Below are 21,003 nucleotides of genomic sequence, written 5' to 3' on the forward strand. Positions count from 1 at the left end.
ATAGCGTCCAAACTCCAAAGTTTAGAATTTTATCCACAATAAAGGTAGGCTTGCACTTTTTTAAATTATCTTATCTTTATTTTAATGTTTTTTTCTTATAACTTTGGAAAATACACATTTAATTTCTAGGAAGTAACTGAAGTCGAACAATCAATACCATCTGAAGAAATGTTTGTTGAGTCTCCTAAAATCGAAGTGATTGCTGAACCAAGTGGAAAAGACTTGGAAGTTGCTGATAACTTTACTGTTGCTTACAAAACAACATCTAATACAAGCATGTTGGAGGTAAATTTTTAATTTTTTTTTGTTATATAAAGTATAATATTTAAAGTATAATTACTTTAATGTCTATATTGTTATTCTTCTGAAGCAACCTGATATCTATTTTACTGTTCAAAAAATATCTCACAGGAAATTGACCAGAATTCAAGTGATGTTAAAGAAGATTTAGGCTCTGGCAATGTATCAAATATTGACAACTTTTCTGTGCAACCCGCGAGTAGTCTCAAATCCACGAGTAATGAGACTATTGCCCAAGAAAAGCCAGTTCCAACTTTGATTTCAGAGCCAGACAATAACATCAAAACACCAACCACTGACAACAAAGCCCCATCAATGGTAAAGGTGACTTTTTTTAAATATAAATTCTTTTAAATATTATTTTAACTTTAGCAAATGTCAATAAAATAAATTAATCCCTACATATTTCATTTACAGGAAATTGCTGAAAACCCACAAGCATTAGACTTCATAACTCAAAAACCTCAAGACAACAGCTCTTTAAACAACATAGCATCCTTTGACGACCATATTTCTGATGCTAAAGACCTTAACAAACCTGACAGGATGACATTATTTACAAGCATATCAGAGGTAAATTTAATTAGATTTTTTATAAAGTTAACTTAATAATTATAACTTAATATGGATGTAAACTTGTTTGACACTGCTTTGTTTAATATTTAGAATCCTTCTGATTGCTGTTTTACTATTGAAAAAAAGATATTGCCGAGAACTAAACATGTCGAAAGTAATGTTAAGAAGGTAGAAGCTACATTAATAAGTTCAGACAACAAATTAACTGATGACAACTTTTCTGAGCAACCCGCGAGTGGTCTCAAATCTGCGAGTAATGAGACTATTGCACAGAAAAATGTGGTTCCATCATTGAATTTAGAGACTGAGCTTAATAACAACATTAACATCGTAGAAGCTAAAACTTTACCATCACATGACATCAACATCTGTAAAGTTCAAAATCAAAGTGCTTTAAATACTGAAGAACTAATCAAAGGAGATTTAGTTGTAAATCTAACCAAACAAGAGCCAGAAGCAAAGGTAAATCAAAAATGATCCTAAAGTATAAACTTTAAAAAATTAATTGTTTTAATTAAGCAGTGTTATAACTAAAATCTAAGTTTAAAATAAAGTTTAATATCGTAAGAAATAATTTAGTTGCTAAATTTAGGAAAATGACAATCACAAAATTTGATTTTAAGATATAATTTTATTAAAATTGCAGAGGGTGACTAAAATCAAGGAATTGAACAAGTCAAAGCACGTGGACAGGCCAGAATTTACTGACAACCACCCTCTCACTATTATGAAACCGATCATTCAGCATTCTGCTAATGTTGAAGTCTCCGTTAAGCCTGAAAAAGTGCTTCGTGGTTCTTACTTATTAAAGGTAATTATTTTGTAGAATGCTTTTCAGTCAAAATAAAGGATAACAAAAAAGTTTTTGTCCACTTAAAAAATAACAATCAGTATATTAGTAAAGAAATGTTGCTTAATGTTTAGGATGGAACAAAAAGTTTGGACAAATCAACTGAAAATGTGATGGTAGATGCCACAGATTTACAACATTTGAGCATTGAAACTCCAGATGACAGTAGCAACGTCATAGTAGAGGAATTTGTTTTGCCAAATAAGTTACCCTCTCGTACTAATAGTGTAATATCATCTTCTACCAGTTCCTCCTATGACGACAGGGCTAGACTATCTATTCTTACCGACCAAGAAATGAGTGAATGTGATTCATTATATGACATTCCTTCCCTTTCTTTTGATTCACTTTATTCCAACCATTCTGATTCTGATACTGATGATGATGACAGTAATCTTGATGCACCACGTGGTGAAGCTCCCAACAACAGTAAATTTTTCGACATTTTCGAGACAGATAATGTCAAAAATCTACAATGCCACAACACAAATGAATCAATAAATTTAAATGATGCTGTTACAAAAACACAACCATCTCAGGACTCCAGGACCTTTTTAGGTCAAAAAATTGACGAAATTTCAATTTACCAAGATATTTTAGATACTACCGGCCACTTGTCTAAGCACAGTTTTGTTCCATCTAAGTTAAGCCATGAACCTAGCACATCTGACCAGCCAGCACCAATTGATTGTAATTTAATTCCTCCAACAGGTATTGTGGATGATGTGGCAAACAAAAAACAAACAACACTTTCCCCCAATGAAGCATCTAAAATTACCAATCTTTCTTTATTCCATCTTCCCAATGATTTGAAAAATTCTACCTCTTCTGAGCAATCAAGTCCTAAATCCGCGAGTAATGGAACTTCTGCTCAAGAGAAGGATTTTTCTACCTTAATTCCAGAAATTGATCAAATTAATACCCAACATTCTCCAGCAAATAAAAAAGCATTTCCAATTTTAAGTAAAAATCCATCTAAGGCTTCCTTTAATTCGTGCAATGTATCAAAGGATGAAACCTTTCTAAGGCAACCCGCGAGTGGTCTCAAATCCGCGAGTAATGAGACTATTGCCCAGGAAAAGTCGTTTTCATCTTTGCTATTGAATGAAACAACAACATCTGTCATTTCAACTGCGCAGCCTTTTATCATTAAAAATAACACAACCACCGCCAATAATCATGACTTTTCCCTTATACCTAGTAGTAGCCTCACCAGAAAATCTGATTCAAAAAATATTAAAATTGATAAATTAATAGAGGAATTAACTAAAGAACGAAAAGAAAAACAAATGAAAAATCAAGAACTTAACAATATCCAAACTGAAAACAACAAAAAGAAAATGTTACTAGAGGATGAAAAACTGAAAATTAAAAACCAAATTGATGAGCTACAAAAAAATTTACAACCAAAAACGGATAAGAAAAGTGTAAAACCTGAATCTAATATTAAGACCAAGGTTCCCAAAACAACAATCCAAACCGATTTATGCAAATCAAAATTGGATAACTTGTTAAAAAATACAGATAGAATTAAAGAACAGTTGCAAAAAATTAGGCAAGAAGACGCACCAGTACCAGTCTTAGACAGTGTAGTAGAAATCCAAACCAATAATTTGTTAATAGAAGCAGGTGAGGTTGAAAAACAAATGCTTAATATCAAGAAAGAAGATTCCCTAGTACCAGGTTTAGACAGTGTAGTCAAGATCCAAACCGATAATTTCTGGAAAGAAACAAATTGTATGAAAAAACAATTGGAAAAAGTTAGAAAAGATGACGTAACAGTACCGGTATTAGACAGTGCAGTAGAAATCCAAACCACTAATTTCTTAATAGAAACAGATGTGATCAAAAAGCAGTTGCAAAGTATCAAGAAAGAAGACTCACCTGTACCGGGTTTAGACAGTGTAGTAAAGATCCAAACCGATAATTTATTAAAAGAAACAAATTCTTTTAAAAAACAGTTGGAAAAAATTAGAAAAGGCGACCTAACAGTACCCGTAGTAGACAGTGAAGAAATAGATCATGGTTTAGATTTAGACAGTGTAGGGCAACAGGATGTGAACAAATTTGTGTTGAAAAATGATATTTTTGATAATGTGTTGCTTCACAAAGAACCAGAAATGTCAGAAAGTGAAAAGTTGAATGAAAAATATGCTGATCAGGTCATAAAAAAAGATGATGAATGTAGCTTTTCAAAGAGAGAAATAGAAAACGAAATATTAAGGGTAAAAATAGCATTGCTGAAGTCAGAAAACGAAAGAGATCAGGAAGTTTTAGATTGGACACACAAGCTTGATATGGTGAAAACAAAACACGAACTCAAAATTTCAAAGTTAGAAAAAAAGGTTGAAGATGAAATTTCAGCAAAAGAGATGGCCATTAGTAACCTGAAAATCTCACACGAGCAAGCACTTATGAAAGTGTATATAGAACAGGAAAAGGTTAGGGACCAATATCAAAAGGCATTTGATCAGCAAGTGTTAAAATGCAGGGACTTTGAACAAAAATTTGACGAGGAACAGTCAAAAAGGCAGCTTGATAATCGGCTGATGCAAAAAGAAATAGAAATTGAAAAACTTCTAAAGGACGTAGCCTATTCAAAGCGTGGTCGAGGTTTGAGAAAGCTAACGACAAACCATGAGTTTAAACGAGATCTCCTTAACAAAAGAGAGACATGTAGATTACAAAGGCTTGCCAATGTAACTTATAGAAGAGATGACGAGTCAGATAAAACAAATGAAAATACTGAATGGCAGCAATTCAGTCCAGATTAGATATATATTTAATAAAAAAAAATAAAAAAGGGTGTGTTTTTTTGTAGGCCAGATTTAGGTCACTTAAAACTAAAATTTTACTAAAATTTTAGGAAATTCCAGCAAAAATTTAGGGCAAGTTGTTTCAGAATCTAGTAAAAATAAAAAGAAAAAAAAATGTTAGCAAAAGTTAGGTACACACTTACCCAGATGGAAATAAGGAAAACAAATTGAAAAGTGTATCAATATTTAGTAAATGTGGCTGGCAGTTTTTAACAGAATCTGTTTTAATGCCATATAGATTAGATTTTAAATATTTAATATTGAGGATTGAAGAAATCATTTTACTGTTGGATTTATTGGATTAAAATTGCAAAGTTACAATACTTTTAGGGTTAAAATGTCACTCTTGCTACTACATTACTGAATAAGAAAGTTATAATTTAATAGATCATCAACAATAACATTATTTCTTTTACAGATTAATATATATATTGTGTAATTTTAGGATGTAAATTTGTACTTTAAAGATTGTTGGATTAAGTACCAAAATATTGATTAAAAATATTTTAAATACAATTAATTAACAAGAAACAACTATGACAGCTTTTGTGGCAAAAACCTCTTAAGAATGCACTACACAATCAGGTACTTTCTACATATTTTAGTGTATTAACTTTTTTTGTTTTTAAATATTTAAAATATTCCTACCTCAATGTTAAATAAATAAATCAGTCATGTTTACCCTTACGCTTTAATCTCTGTTTAAATAGAATCCTCTTGCTTATACAACTTAACTTTGGAAATAAATTTGTGACATTTTTTCTGTGATAGGCCTATTATAGATGAAATCTTCCAATAATTTTTAACTGTTGTAAATTTTAACAAACTAATATCATGATTTAATTTTAAAAAAGGTGTAAGAGTGCAGAAGCTTTAGTGAAGACTGAAATAAAAAGATGTCATGATTCGATTATGGGGTAAAATATATTTATTTGCGGTATGATATGTTTTGTAAATTTAAAAGCTGAAAAACTAAAGGGCTGGCTATCGCTTTTTTTACAACTGGTTGCATTATTCCAGCAACATAAAGCAATATAGTTCTAGCCAATAGCAATTGGTGGGATCTGCTGTTTTCTTATCAACATTCAATTTGTTGTTAACATAGTCCTTAACTATAAATCAATATCCTTTCAGCCTCGTGGCACAATTTTTTTTAATCTTTTACAGTTTTAGTATATATTTAAACATTATCAAACGCTTTCAAATCTTGTTTTTTTTATGTAATAAACCTTAATATTAATTCAATATTGTCAAATTTATTAAAATTTACAACAAAAAATCGAATGTATTAATATAAATATGTAAATAAAAAAAGTTGATGTTAAAATGACTGAATGTACTTGATTGGTTTACAAAAGATTAAATTATCATACTTATTTTCAATTATACAATATTAAAAAAAATTAAAAGCATTTTCTGTGAACAATTGATGGACCAGCTTCATCGTATTCCTGTTTGGTGATCCACATCTGTTGGAAGGTGGAAAGAGATGCAAGAATAGAACCTCCGATCCAGACTGAGTATTTTCGTTCAGGAGGAGCGATGATCTTGATCTTCATTGTGCTTGGAGCAAGAGCAGTGATCTCTTTTTGCATCCTATCAGCAATACCTAAAAAAATTTGAAAAGTTATGTTAAAAATTAAATTACAGAAAAAATGCTGTAAAAAATTAAAAACAAACAGTGTTTGAATTAAATAAAGGTCATCTTTATATTCTTTAACTAACCTGGATACATTGTTGTTCCTCCTGATAAGACATTATTGGCGTAAAGATCTTTTCGGATGTCAATATCGCACTTCATAATTGAATTGTAAGTTGTTTCATGAATACCAGCTGATTCCATACCGATAAAAGATGGTTGAAATAAAGTTTCTGGGCAACGGAATCGTTCGTTTCCAATAGTGATGACTTGACCGTCTGGCAACTCGTAACTTTTTTCCAAAGAAGTAGATGAAGCAGCAGTTGCCATCTCCTGTTCAAAGTCAAGAGCGACGTAACACAATTTTTCTTTAATATCACGAACAATTTCACGCTCAGCAGTTGTAACAAAGGCGTAACCTCTTTCGGTTAAGATCTTCATGAGGTAATCGGTAAGATCTCGACCAGCTAAATCTAACCGCGCGATGGCGTGAGGAAGTGCGTATCCTTCATAAATAGGGACGTTGTGAGAAACACCATCGCCAGAATCCAAAACAATACCAGTTGTTCTACCAGAAGCGTAAAGTGAAAGAACAGCTTGGATAGCAACGTACATGGCTGGTACATTAAAGGTTTCAAACATAATTTGAGTCATCTTTTCACGATTAGCTTTTGGGTTAAGTGGAGCTTCAGTGAGAAGGGTTGGATGCTCTTCTGGTGCGACTCGAAGTTCGTTGTAGAAAGTATGATGCCAAATCTTTTCCATATCGTCCCAGTTAGTGATGATTCCGTGTTCGATAGGATATTTCAAGGTAAGTATACCTCGCTTGCTCTGTGCTTCGTCACCGACGTAGCTATCTTTTTGTCCCATACCGACCATGACGCCTTGATGTCTTGGTCGTCCAACAATCGATGGGAAGACAGCTCTTGGTGCATCGTCACCAGCGAAACCAGATTTGACTAATCCTGATCCATTGTCGCACACTAAAGCGGTTTGATCTTCTTCTGAGTCAGACATTTTTATTAGAGACTATTAAACTTTTTATAGAATAAACTCAAACTGTAATAAGTAAAGGTAAGTAACCAATGATAATTTTTAAACCAAGTTAAATCCTTTTATATTGTTTTAAAATAAACAGCTGTTGATATTTACCTTTTTTTGTATTATTGCATTCAAACTTTAATTAAATTGTTTATAGATATAGATTGTGTAAAAATCACGCTTAAAATAGGTGTTAATCATGGCTGGATAATAAATGCCAGCTGAAAAGCAACTGCAAAGTTATATGACTCGTTAGTAATAAAACTTTAATAGCCTAAATTTTATAAAATAAACACTTTAAACGTATATTAATTTTTTTATCTGAAATTTTTAATATACGATGTATTTAAAAACTAAGTCAAAAAAATATTTATAACGAAGATTTATAAAACGAAATGACATATTTTTTGTTAGAATTTCTACAATATTTTAAAACAGCATTATAGTGTAGGCTTCATTGTCACATTTATTATTATTTTTTATTAACATTTTCATTATACACTAGGCTTAGATTATTTTTAATAAAATATATTTATTTTGGTTTGTTAAAAATTGAAGTGTGGAACCTCTCTCTTTCACTTTTTTTATAGAAAGATTTAAAAAAATAGCCCACCGCGAATACGCCTTTTATTAATAAACGGGGGATATATATTTAAAATGTTATGTGCCTTTAAATAGGCAAATGAAATACAGAAACAACTAGCAAGAATAAATGTATTGAAAAAAATTGTTGTTTTATTTTCATGGGTTTTTGACACAATGAACATTAAAAGGTGTTACTTTTGCGCAAATGTGTTTTAAAAGTGTGACTAAAATAGAAGAGCACACGACAGCTGTTTTCTTTTCTACATAAAAGCAGACTTTGTTTGAAAACTCATCATTATTCGCTTGCATTTACCTATTACAGTTTCAGTTTAATTTACAAACAGTTTAACAATCTAAAATAAAAATGTCTGACTCAGAAGAAGATCAAACCGCTTTAGTGTGCGACAATGGATCGGGATTAGTCAAATCTGGTTTCGCTGGTGACGATGCACCAAGAGCTGTCTTTCCATCGATTGTTGGACGACCAAGACATCAAGGCGTCATGGTCGGTATGGGACAAAAGGACAGCTACGTTGGTGACGAAGCTCAAAGCAAGCGAGGTATTCTTACCTTAAAATACCCTATCGAGCACGGAATTATTACTAACTGGGACGATATGGAAAAGATCTGGCATCACACTTTCTACAACGAACTCCGAGTCGCACCAGAAGAGCACCCAACCCTTCTTACTGAAGCCCCACTTAACCCCAAAGCCAACCGTGAAAAGATGACTCAAATTATGTTTGAAACATTTAACGTACCAGCAATGTACGTTGCTATCCAAGCTGTTCTTTCACTTTACGCTTCTGGTAGAACAACTGGTATTGTTTTGGATTCAGGCGACGGTGTTTCTCACAATGTTCCTATTTATGAAGGATACGCACTTCCTCACGCCATTGCGCGATTAGATTTAGCTGGGCGAGATCTTACCGATTACCTCATGAAGATTTTAACTGAAAGAGGTTACGCTTTTGTTACAACTGCTGAACGGGAAATCGTTCGTGATATTAAAGAAAAATTGTGCTACGTCGCTCTTGACTTTGAACAAGAGATGGCAACTGCTGCTTCATCTACTTCTTTGGAAAAAAGTTACGAATTGCCAGACGGTCAAGTTATCACTATCGGAAACGAACGATTCCGTTGCCCGGAAACTTTATTTCAACCATCTTTTATCGGTATGGAATCAGCTGGTATTCATGAAACAACTTACAATTCAATTATGAAGTGTGACATTGACATTCGAAAAGATCTTTACGCCAATAACGTCTTATCAGGAGGAACAACAATGTATCCAGGTTAGTTAAAGAATTTAAATATAAACGCACTATGCTTAAAACACAGGGTTTGAACAACATATTTTAACATAATTTTTACAAACTTTCAGGTATCGCTGATAGGATGCAAAAAGAGATTACTGCTCTTGCTCCAAGCACAATGAAGATCAAGATTATTGCCCCCCCTGAGAGAAAATACTCCGTCTGGATTGGAGGTTCTATTCTTGCATCTCTGTCCACCTTTCAACAAATGTGGATAACCAAACAGGAATACGACGAAGCTGGTCCATCAATCGTTCACAGAAAATGCTTTTAAATTGATATATTAAAAGTTAGCAAGCCTTTTTTTAGTTTAAGTCATATTTTTTAATAACCTAATGTCTAATCTAAACTAAAATATTTCCACAATTTTCTTTGTTTTTATAATTTATAGATCAACTTAATAAACATTTTTATGCTAACATGTGTCGTGATAATTTAGATTATTTAAAATTTAATTAGAAATTATGGATATAGGTAAAATTGTTATATATTATACACATATTTATAAAATAACAAATAACATTTATAATGTTTATTTTAAAACACCTACAAAAGTTTGCGTAATTCATTATATTAAAGATTTGATTTACAAGCTTTACGTAAATATGCGTTCATTTAAAAACAGTCGTGTGATTTTTCAAATAACAAGCTGTGCCGAAAGCAAGGCGTTTTATAGAAAAAGGAGAAACGTCATCATTTGTAAAGCAAGTTGCTAGAGTAAGGTTGTTTAAATTTGTCAGTTATTATAAAATATTTTTGTTTTTAAAGTATATGTTTAAAAACAAAAATGCCTTAGTTGAAGATTATTAAATAATATTATAAATATAGTACCAAGAAATATGTAAAGTTATGTAAGTATGTATACTCATGTATAAGAGTATATTGAGTAAACTTTTCAATAAAAAAGGCCAAACCATTTGTTTAATTTTTTAGAAAAATAGAACTCAATTTAAAATTTTGAAAAGATTAAAAGGAATGCCATGATATACACTGTTAGTCAAAAGGATTAGGACTCTACTTTTAAGATCACCTAATCGTACCTGACCTTGTACCTAAGTTTTATTCAAATGTATTTTGAACTTATTCGTTAAAATGAAGCCAAAAGTTGAAGGCATTGGAAATTGGATGTTAAAGTGTTGCTCAAAGGCGGAACAATTTATACAGGCCATTGAAATTGTTATGGCAATCAGAAAAATAAATGTCATTGGAGCAAACATTTTCATTGTTGTCACGTTAAAAGAATGCAAAATTATTTGCTTGCCCACTTACGTAGTAGCCGCTCTAATAAGTCACTTAATTTCGCTCTAATAAGTCACTCTAATTTTTATTTAAGATGAGGTAAACACCTGTTTTGGAGTTTACACCTACCCTGCCTATAAAACTTTAGAAAACTAACACTGTTTAACGAATATATTTATTTAATGTTAAAAAAAAATGAAAAAATATTTTAAATTTTTTTGATACTTTTATACATATAAAAAGCGTGTGTTTTTTTAAATTTTTTGTCATGAAATGCTTAACGATAATCCAAATTTACATATTGTCAAGCATTTGTTCTTTGTCGTTTTTTACATTATGGTTAATGCAACAACAAGCAAGCACAGCATGGCAAATAAGTTTACATATCGTGCTGGTGCTTCGTTGCAGCTATCTGTTGATATAAGGTGTTTATACATTTAGTTAAAGTTCATAACAAATAAATAGAATATTTAATTTAACACAATCATAAATAATTTAATAAAAAAGTCGCTGGACATATTTAAGAGAAAACTATATTTGTTATAGCGTTTTAGCTAAGGTAAAATAACACTACTGCCTAGCAAACACGCATTTATTGCTTAAGAATGTGAAGTTAGTCTTCTAAACACGAAAGTTTGTACTATTAAATGTTTAATGTTTGGTAACTTATAAATAAAAAAGGTTACCCATATTGCATGTTTTCCGACATGTCTTTGCTTCGTTAGTTGTTGTACAGTTATCAGCAGGAGATTCAAGATCAGTACAACCTCGTTCTACTGAAGTGACCTCACCTGCGTATAAGGGTTAACATAATATTACCAATACAAGTAGAGCCGTTTGCGCGTTTGCGCAAGTCTTTGAAAAAATATACCCGGGCTACGTAAGACGTGAATTGTTCAACCAGCATGTAATTTAAGTAATATTCAGTAGTTGTGTAATATGTTTTTGTTTAATTACTTATTTAGGATGTGAATGCATTTTCACATGAAAAGCGGTATTTTTAGTAACGATTTGGCTACTTTAAAACTATGAAACAAATTCATTTACAAACTATACCAAATGATTAACTAAGTATCTCATGCTACTATTTAACAATATGTGGTGTTAATAAAACCACGATTTTTTATATTAATTACCTCCAGTCGTAGTTGTGGTAACAAAGCACAGATTATCAGTCTGGCCACAGTCTCGTGTTAAACTGGTCTCATTCTCTTTCGCAGTCAAACAGGTCTCGCCCTGGCTGCCTTTTTGGTCAGACGTACATTGCAAACACTTTAAAGCATCTAATTTAAAGCATGAGGTTTAAAGTAATTAGGTTTGATAGACTGTCTATGCAAAATGCAATAACCTTTTGTACGTTTTGCAATTTACTAGTAACGTTGTTATCTGTTTGTCTCTTGTTATACATTTATACCTTAAGAGTCCTCGTCTTACCTGAGCATGTTGCCAGATAAAGAAATGCAATTAAAATATAAGCTACCTTCATGTCTTGTGGTTTAGTATTAAGTTTACTTAAACTATACCCAAGTATACACTTATGTTATTTCAACTGGTAATTTTTAACAGTAACTAAAAAAGTGGCGGTAAATATAATTTAACTGTTGTTCTACAATTCCACACAATGCCGTTTAAAATTTCATTGTGACGAACAAATGTCGGCCATCTTGTTTTTGTTTCTCTGAGATTTATACATTTAATTAGTTATTTGTTTATATAAGTTGATTTGTTGAAATAATATTAACATCTCCACCAGCAACATCAGTTTTACCTGAAACATCAAGTAACAGGTATGTTTTCTGATGTATTTGTAGTAGTCGTGTTTAATTTGTACCTATTCTATTTTAAATTGTGATTTTCACTATAAAGAATACCTAATATGAGAAAAATGTATTCAGGTTATATTTAGCCTACAGAGAGGCCTGTGAAACCTTGGCAAGAACAGTTTGTAAAGTGTGGTGCAGCACAAGATGCTCAGTGGATTAAAAAGAGAATATTTTTTGCCAAGACAACACTCTCTCCAAACCCGACAATTTGAAATTATCCACCTACAGGACCGCAGCCAACTGATAAAACTAAGCCCAATCCACAAAATAACTTTTTTTAAGATTTTTTTTCGTGGCTGCACTTGTTTTTAAAGCTTTTCGGAAAAAAATAATTCTTTTAATGCTGTGGTTTTGAGTTATGATACGGACGATTTAATTAAAATTGGTTGCAATAATAATCAAAACGAACAAGAAATTTGTAATCTTATTAAATCAACAACTAAAACAAACATTGCTAACAATATAAGTGGCTTTATAGACTAACTAAAGTTTATAAAGGTACGTGTAAAATTATTTATCAAAAATTATCTTATATCATTAATCGAAATTAAAATTATGAGCAGTTTGTTTCCCTTTATTCTCCTAGCTCGTCGTGGTCACATATTGTTATATATTCCAGAAAGCTTTTAAACCACAGCACTTATAAGACTTAATTTAAAATTAATTACCTAAATAGCATTTGGTTGCTATTTTGAGTATTCATTTAAATAAATATGATGTTAATAAGAATGACAAAACTTGTAAATACATATGCTCGTTTTTTGTTTTGTATACTAATTTAAATATCAAACTAAAATGTAAAACGCTATTTACTTAGTGTATTCCATACACTAAAGACCGTGCACCTTTCAACAACTTGTCTCGATTTAGACTTGAATCAACTTTCTTGTCGCGTTTTTACTCTGATTGCTTTGATTTCGTTTTAAATTAAAAGATTTATGTTGTAGTAAAACAAGATTTAAGATGAATTTGGTTTTATTGGTTTGTGTTTATTGTTAATTGAGCTTAAAATGGTCGGTATACCAAACATCGTTTGAGATACAAAGCGACTTTAACAAAAAACATTTTTTTGCTAACCTAAGCATAACAAAATCTATCATCAGTAAAATAATACAGGAACCACAACGTACTCCTTATTTAAAATATTATACCGTATAAGTTAGTTTTCAATATTTAAGAAAGATATATTTATAAAGTTATATGTTGGTTCAGTACACATTTCCGTGAAGTAATATAAAAGCTTCTCCCAAAGCGCAACGTATATCAGCTTATTTACCGAACTAGGTAAATATGATGACGCCATATTTTAATGGATAACTTATAAAACGAATTTACCAAGATAAAAGCCAATGTACAGCACAGAAAGGCGCCAATACCGTTAAATGTTTTTCATACTTCTTGATTGAATGTCAAAAAGACTGCGTAAGCATATATGTTTAAAAATGAAGAATTGTATTGTTACTAAGTTATAGTTGGATGTTTTTTGCATATTCTTGTTTAGAATATAGAAATTAAAATGAAAGTTTTAATTTAGCCATAAGTTGCATTAAACGAATGGGGGCTTTACTGAAATATGTTAGGTCGATTAATTCATTAGGAAAGTTCAAGAATTTAGACAAATTGGATACATATTTCGTAGTATAATTACTTAACTAAAATTTGAAAAAAATAGTTAGCTAAAAGCAATATTTATCAATATATTTTTTTATTTTCTGACAAAATGAGGTTTATTTTAAAAACATATTTTTTAGATTAAAAAAGTATTTAAAAATATTAACTGTTTTCTCTACTAATTTATCATGGCCAACGCTTGTCCAACCATTGGATTTTTTCTTTCCATCTTTGCTACGTTTGGAATAATTTTTGTGCTGGCTTCCAAATATTGGAAAATCAACTCCTCCCAATCGTCCCAGGCTAGCTTACAGGGTGTTTATTCTTATGAGGGATTATGGGTTCGTTGCACAAGTCCCATTCAAGGCCAGTTTAACTGTGACAACTATGATGAATCTTATCTCGCTTTACCAGGTTGGTTTTTGATTCTTCATAATATTATTTTATTGTGTGTCTAGTTAAAAATATATAATCACAAAACGAATTGTTTTAATAAACTTTATATTTTTAAAATTGTTTGTTATATGTTTTTACCTAGCAACTACTTAAATAGAGTGTTATAACATTATTTTTGTAATATAACTATACCTAAACATTATTTTGGTAGCCTTATCAAAGTAATGTTTTTTTGTAAAATCTTAAGTATTATTTAATCTTGATCTTATTTAATTTTTTTACTAAAATATTATAAGGTAATAATTTTTAGAGTTTGTAATAGTGTGGAATATTAATTTTGCTTTTTAAGTTATTTATAATAATCAATCCACGAAATTATTTATGCACACAATTAGTCACTATTTAAAAAATATTACTACAAGTATTACACAATTTTTCGAAAATATTTTACACGCCCTTATGTCGTGTTTGTTGCCCACGTTTTTAAATAAATAATGACGTCAATTACAAGCCCTGTGATTGGCTGAAACCTGCGTTGGCGAATAAGCAAATTTACCAAAGTCAATTTTGTGGATTGGTTATTTTTATATCATAAAAATAATAAATATATACTAACCTTTTATCGATTTAACCTTTTTTTTCTTAAACTTTATTTTTATTTTATTACGGAACTGTTTTAAAGGTAAGAATTTTTATTTTTTTTTAAATAAGTTTTTTCTAAATAACATTAATTTATTAAAATTTTAATTTAATTTATTTTAAAAACTTAGTTTAACGTTTTTAATGTTTAAAAATAATAACATGTTGTGTATTTTTGTTGTATTAAGTTCATTTTAGCAATTATAGTTAAATAAGGGTTACTCGTCCTGAAAAACTGTAAGTGTACCCGTTTTTTAATCCTAGCGCAAATAATGACGTCATTTTTCCGAGAGTAATGACGTCATAGGAAACGTGTCTGGGGTTGTTTAACAACCACGTGATGGGTGAGTAATTTAAATAACCCAATTTGTGACAAGCGATTCTCTAATTATTTAAATAGTTATTTTATTAGGGAATTTGAAATCTTAGAGACCTTACCTTATTACAGCAAAACTTCTGTAATAAAAGTGGTTTTACTTAGACATAGGTTATTTATCGCATTCAGTCGTTTGTTTTTTTACATTAATCTTTGTAACTGCTTTCTTATTTACCTTAAAACGGTGAAAACAAAAAGTAACGGTAGTTAAAATTAATGACCATTTTTGCGACATTTTAAACTATACGAATCGTTGCGCGGTTACATTAAACAAATACGGGAAATTTTATAGTTTAAATAACAAGCGTTATGTTTAGTAAAACGGTACCGCGTTTGCTTTAAATATCCCAAACCGACCATATAAGGAACCACGTTCAAGAAATGTCAAACAAATAAATCCCACGTATAGTGACGTCATAAAGAGTATGATTTGTTCCAAAGCATAACCATTCTCCTTCCTCTAAAAAATTACCTGGTAAAGATGGTGCAATTTCGAATTGGTTTGTTAGCTCAATTCCGTGTAATGTTTGCTCTGGTCGCTCATACAAAAACTTGTGTTTACCGACCTAGGAGCGATACTGTTTGCTCACAAATTTTAGACAAATGACCAAGAGAACCACTCCATGCGCTTTTCTCAGTCATAAAAAGGCTTTTACTTTTGGTGCGCAGCCTCGTTAAAATCTTTTTAAACTTAAATATAAAATGCCAAGCGCAATAAAAGAGCGCGCTAGTATACCCAGTTAGTTTCAATTTGGGCAATGTATTGACAGGTATACCTGCGTTCAAAATAAATAGTAACGAAGTCAGGTGTGGTCTTATTAATTGGCCTGGTTAATTAAGACTAAAATATTTAGTACAACTAATCAGCTTATCCTAATAAAAGCGAGATCATTTTATTTAAAAGTTAAAAAAAATATAAGTTTAAGTTTTTAAGTATACAGTCTTTTTACAGATTATAAAATTTAAAATAATATTTTTACGAAGTTGAAACTTTAAATTACGATAAAATAAACTGATAAAATGTCTGGAGGAATTCGTTACGGAGGTTTCGGTTTGGCCGCTCTTGCGTTTGTAGGGATTATGTTCACCACTGCGTTTCGCGAATGGAAGCGAAACAGTCGACAGTCTTCGCAGGCTAACTTGCAACAGTTATACACTTGCGAAGGGCTGTGGGTGAGATGCACATCACCAATAGTTGGCCAAATCAACTGTGATCAATTTGACACCGCTCTTATTGGACTTGAAAGTAAGTTAAAATTAAAAAAATTATGTAGTTTGTAAAATATGTGTGCTTTTTAACATATATATATCTGTTTATCATTATTGTCAAACGTTATGAGAATTACGCAGTGTCAAATACATACGGCGCCAGGCTATAGTTTTTAGAAGTTTCCGTAACTTCAGTTTTAAATAAAATGCATCTGCTTTATGTCAAGTTTTGATATCCATTCTAAAAAAGTTAAGCTTATTTGGCATTGAACTTGTTTATGAACGTTAAAGTATACAGTTACTTGTCTATAATTTAGAAACTAAACTGTTGTGCGAGTTTTTAAAGAAGCGTTACGTTAAGTGACTTAAGCACTTATTTACTGTTTAAAAATCATGGGCCACTTTTTAAGATACCTGGCATCGGTATTAACAATACTCGCAACAGTTGGGATTCTATTTACGAATACGTACCCCTATTGGAAGCAGAATAGCGTTTTAGATACGCAATCAAATCTGAGGTCGAGTAGGTTATTCGAAGGTTTATGGATGACTTGTAGCCAGTCTACAGAAGAGTTCAAAAGAGTTTGCAATTTTGATGAGACGGCGTTCTTTAATTTACCCCGTAAGCTTAATTATAAAATAAATTATAGAAACAAGTTTTTTATACTATTAAAAAATAAACGTTTTAAATTGGAGCATTTTTAATATTTTAATTTTTTTAAATGGAAGGTAAAAATTTACACCTATTGTTGAAATCCAAAAAAATTTAATAAAATTTAAAAAGCTCTATAAAAAAATTTATCGAAAAGAAAAATCTGGTAAACATATTTTTTTCACGATAGAGTTTCACAATAGACTATGACGTAACAATAATGAAAAATAGCGCAGCGCGCACAAAAACAAACGGAAAATTCAAAAGAGTTAATAATTCACTAAATTTATAACCAGGGCGAATAATTTATCTTTGTTTGCCGAGTGTATGTTGAATACATTAACTCCAAATTGAAAAAGAGCGCAAAAACGGAAAATTTTTGTTTAAATTTATTATTAAAATTAAAAAAAAAATTTAAACTTTGAATCCAACCTGTTACAGTCAAAATTATGTTAACGCATTATTTTTTTTAGCACAACTGCAGGGCCAGCGGGCTATGATGTGCTTGTCGACAGGATTGATTTTCTTTGCTATGGTCGCTGCAGTTATGTCTCTTCCGTGTACAGGTGCCCTTACTGAAAAACAGAAGGTCATGACATCTCGTGTCGCAGGGATCTTCGCCTTGCTGGCAGGTAACTTCCAGTGGCCACGTGACCGATAACATCACGTGACTGCTTTTATCGCAGCTTAAGGTACAGGTTTGGATGAAGCGAATAGCAGAAAGAGAAAGGCAAGAAAGAAAAGCCAAGAAATGGAGACCAAAGAGAGACGATATTGCTTGTCCGCGCACGCATAAAACTTTACAATAACTCTTTCGCTAACTGGCGCTATTTTTACTTTTATGCTCTACGCCAATAAACAGCCGAGCTACAAGCACAAAGAGCAATGATGGTGTTGGCTGCTATCATAGCAGTTGCCTCGCTTATTGCCGGCGCAATGGGACTTGACTGTATTACTGTAATGGCTGGCACAAGAGCCAAGGTATACACCGGACGTGGTGGGGGTGCTGGTATGATTGTCGCAGGTGACCTTAGTCATTCGTTTGTAAAACATTTATCATAACTCATATAGTGCTTTTATTTTAGTTGCATAAACAACTTGAATATAGAAAAAAATAAAATGTTTAACTCAACTGACTTAATGCGAATTTTTATTGATCATTCAAAATTCTACATAACGGCGTTATCCTACATAACATATTTTTGCTTAAATAAGAAATCAACGTTAACTGGGTCCTTTTCGTCTGTTTTGATTTTCTGCTATTGGTTTTGCACGACTTTTTTTGAATTAATTTATTTTCTTTGCATGCTATTTAATTTTGTTTTTCTTTGTTTGTCAATTTTTTATTTTTAAGCATAACGTTTGTGCCAAAAACTACTGCAACATTGTTTACTTAACTTTACATAATTCAAGTTTAAATAATTTAAATTAAGCATTAATTATATCGAATTAACTGTGCATGTTTTGTTAAATAGTAAATGTTTTAGATTTCAATGTTTGCGTTGTATTCTAATGCAATAATTTTTCTTATTTTAAGATAACTATATTTATTTTTTATTTTTAATGTAAATAAGATTAATATATTATTTTTTTAAAGTATCTAAAGCATAATTAAATTTTCAAGTTTGTTTAATTTTTTAAAAGTTTATCCTTTATAAAGAAATAATACTAAATTGATTAATAGGCAAGGTTTTGGCTTTTTAACATAATTTAATCCTCTTTGTTTAAGTGGTTTTTATAATTTAGACTGGTATAAAGGTACTTAAATGGTATGTTACCTTTAGTCAATACTAACTATCGTTATTTGAAATTGTTAAAAAGCCGAAAACTTCTGCTTGCAATTTTTTTGCAACTCACTGCTTGCTAATTTTTTAATGTTTGTGCAATCAGAGTGAAAATTTTAATTCAAATCACGCAGGTTTGCTTTGCCTTGCGTCTGTTTCTTGGTACGCTGCCGAAATAATCTATGAGTTCTGGACCCAGGTCGCGATTGACACGGCATTTAAATACGAGTTCGGTTCGGCCTTGTATGTCGGCTGGATAGCTTCGGTATGTTAAACTAATTGTTATTCTTTTTTTTGTAATATCGAAAACAGGTTTGTTAACCTTGGGTGCCACCTCGTGGTATGCAGCTAATGTGGTACGCGACTTTAGAAATCAGCAAATTACGACCGGTGGCAATACAGGGTTTGTATACGAATTTGGCTCAGCCCTATATATAGGCTGGGTTACAAGTGTAAGTATTGGTTGAAGTTTTTTCTAAATTAAATTTTAAATATAATAAAAAAAAACAACAAAAATACCTTAAAATATCATAACATATCATAAATGCATACCTATTTTGATATTACAGCCTTTCTAGTGGTATTATTTTTAAAGTTAAAATAATAATATATAAACTATTTTAATCGTATGTTATTTTTTCATCCATTGTTAGCATTACAATTAAGTGATTTATTTTTTTTATTTTATCAGGGACTTGCTTTGCTGGCAGGAGCATTGTTGGCATGTTGCACTTGTGGCAGTAGTGAAGACGACGACGATAATTACAGATACAACTACAAGCCCCCTACTTCTAACAAGCCATCTGGACATAGCACGGAATATGTATAAGCAATGGTCACCGAAGTGTTTGAAACTTAAAAACTCTGTTTGTACAAAGGACTCCATTTTATACCAAAAAGATTGTATTCTAAGAAAAAATGTTGAATGACTTATTTAGAGTAGATACAATATCCGAAAATTTGCTGTTTAACATTTAGCTTTTAGCTTTTAAAACTCTATAGAATAATTAAAATTTTTAAATCATTAAGAATGTAAAACGTAATGTGTTAGTTGTACACCGTCTGGTTACCCATAAATATCAACTTAGCATTTTAAGAGTTGTATTTTCGTTTTTTTTTGTATTTAAATTTGTATAAGAAGTTGGCATTTTTGATAGTTAAAAGCATTTTTTTGTAATCTTGTTTTTCTGTAAATAGTCTAATTAGTGAATTTTTAATTTTATTTGCGTTTGGCATTTTGTAAAATTTTCTAAAAATTTTACCAATATAAACTGTTCAAATATTTAATGTCACGTTATGTTGTTGATATTAGTATGCAATTTATTAAAGCTACTGAAAAATTAATTTTTAAAACACAATAATAAACTTATAATTCTCTATATTTTTATGAGTGATTTGAATTTAATTAGCATACTTTTTAAACACAAAATAATATAAACAGCTATTACAAAATTACACAACTTAAAAATTACAATCAAACTTAATTTTAAAATTATATTTTATTAAACTATTTGTAGGATCTAATACACTCCTACTATGGCTTAAACAATTATTAAACCCCAATATAGTACGCTGTAAAGATGAGCATCGATAAGAAAGTCACACTTAATTAAAATACACAAAATAGTCGTGTTAAATCAAACTCGCTAACTTATTACCAAAACCGGCCCAAGGATTCAATCTACCAAATGTAATCTGTACAAGAGGCTTTTAATTAGAATTGAAACTACAGGAAATGCGAAATAAATGCGACACAAAAATATGACATGAAACACAAACTACAAAGTATATAATCAACAAATTAAGTATAAAAGCGAAAGTCTAATTGTGTATTAAACCTTACTTCGGCCTTACTTATTTATGAGTTTTTACGTCCAGCGAACTGACCAAAAAGCTATTTTGCCAGTTATTTAAAGCGAAATAAAATAGGAGAAAGCGCATACAAACAATAAAGAAAATACAAAGCATTATCGATAAACAGAACAACAAGTGCGTCATAAATGACGATGGGGATTGAAAAATCTCCCGCAGCTGGGATCAAGCCGAATGATTCAGCGTGAAACGCCGAAGCTTACCAAAAGTGATCTTCCGCTAATAAATCATTTCAAATTTTTAATAAGATCGATAATGGACATAACACTATTTAAGTCT

The 21,003-nt window shown here is 31.0% G+C and overlaps 3 protein-coding genes across 4 annotated transcripts; 2 read left to right on the forward strand and 1 right to left on the reverse strand.

Annotated features, from left to right (window-relative positions):
• Positions 1-5,937: 5,937 nt before the first annotated feature.
• Positions 5,938-7,200, reverse strand: LOC145753186 (actin, muscle-like). The gene is made up of 2 exons (XM_082569586.1): positions 6,268-7,200; positions 5,938-6,151 (listed from the first exon to the last, which is right to left on the reverse strand). The coding sequence occupies exons 1-2, from the start codon at positions 7,196-7,198 to the stop codon at positions 5,946-5,948; spliced, it is 1,137 nt and encodes a 378-aa protein (XP_082425712.1). The 5' UTR covers positions 7,199-7,200; the 3' UTR covers positions 5,938-5,945.
• Positions 7,201-8,145: 945 nt separating this feature from the next.
• LOC145753271 (actin, muscle-like) lies at positions 8,146-9,398 on the forward strand. The gene is made up of 2 exons (XM_082569679.1): positions 8,146-9,102; positions 9,192-9,398. Exons 1-2 carry the CDS (start codon positions 8,172-8,174, stop codon positions 9,395-9,397), a joined length of 1,137 nt encoding a protein of 378 aa, XP_082425805.1. The 5' UTR covers positions 8,146-8,171; the 3' UTR covers position 9,398.
• Positions 9,399-13,984: 4,586 nt separating this feature from the next.
• On the forward strand, positions 13,985-20,154 carry LOC145752787 (claudin-7-like). 2 transcript variants are annotated; one of them, XM_082569124.1, is made up of 4 exons: positions 13,985-14,210; positions 17,931-18,092; positions 18,987-19,117; positions 19,544-20,154. In XM_082569124.1, exons 1-4 carry the CDS (start codon positions 13,985-13,987, stop codon positions 19,679-19,681), a joined length of 657 nt encoding a protein of 218 aa, XP_082425250.1. In that variant the 3' UTR covers positions 19,682-20,154. The 2 variants fall into 2 exon arrangements, with proteins under 2 accessions (XP_082425250.1, XP_082425249.1); XM_082569123.1 differs by lacking the exons at positions 13,985-14,210; positions 17,931-18,092 and adding exons at positions 16,734-17,038; positions 17,542-17,700.
• The last annotated feature ends 849 nt before the right edge of the window (positions 20,155-21,003 follow it).

This window comes from Corella eumyota, chromosome 5 (assembly GCF_963082875.1).
Source record: "Corella eumyota chromosome 5, kaCorEumy4.1, whole genome shotgun sequence".
Taxonomy (NCBI): domain Eukaryota; kingdom Metazoa; phylum Chordata; class Ascidiacea; order Phlebobranchia; family Corellidae; genus Corella; species Corella eumyota.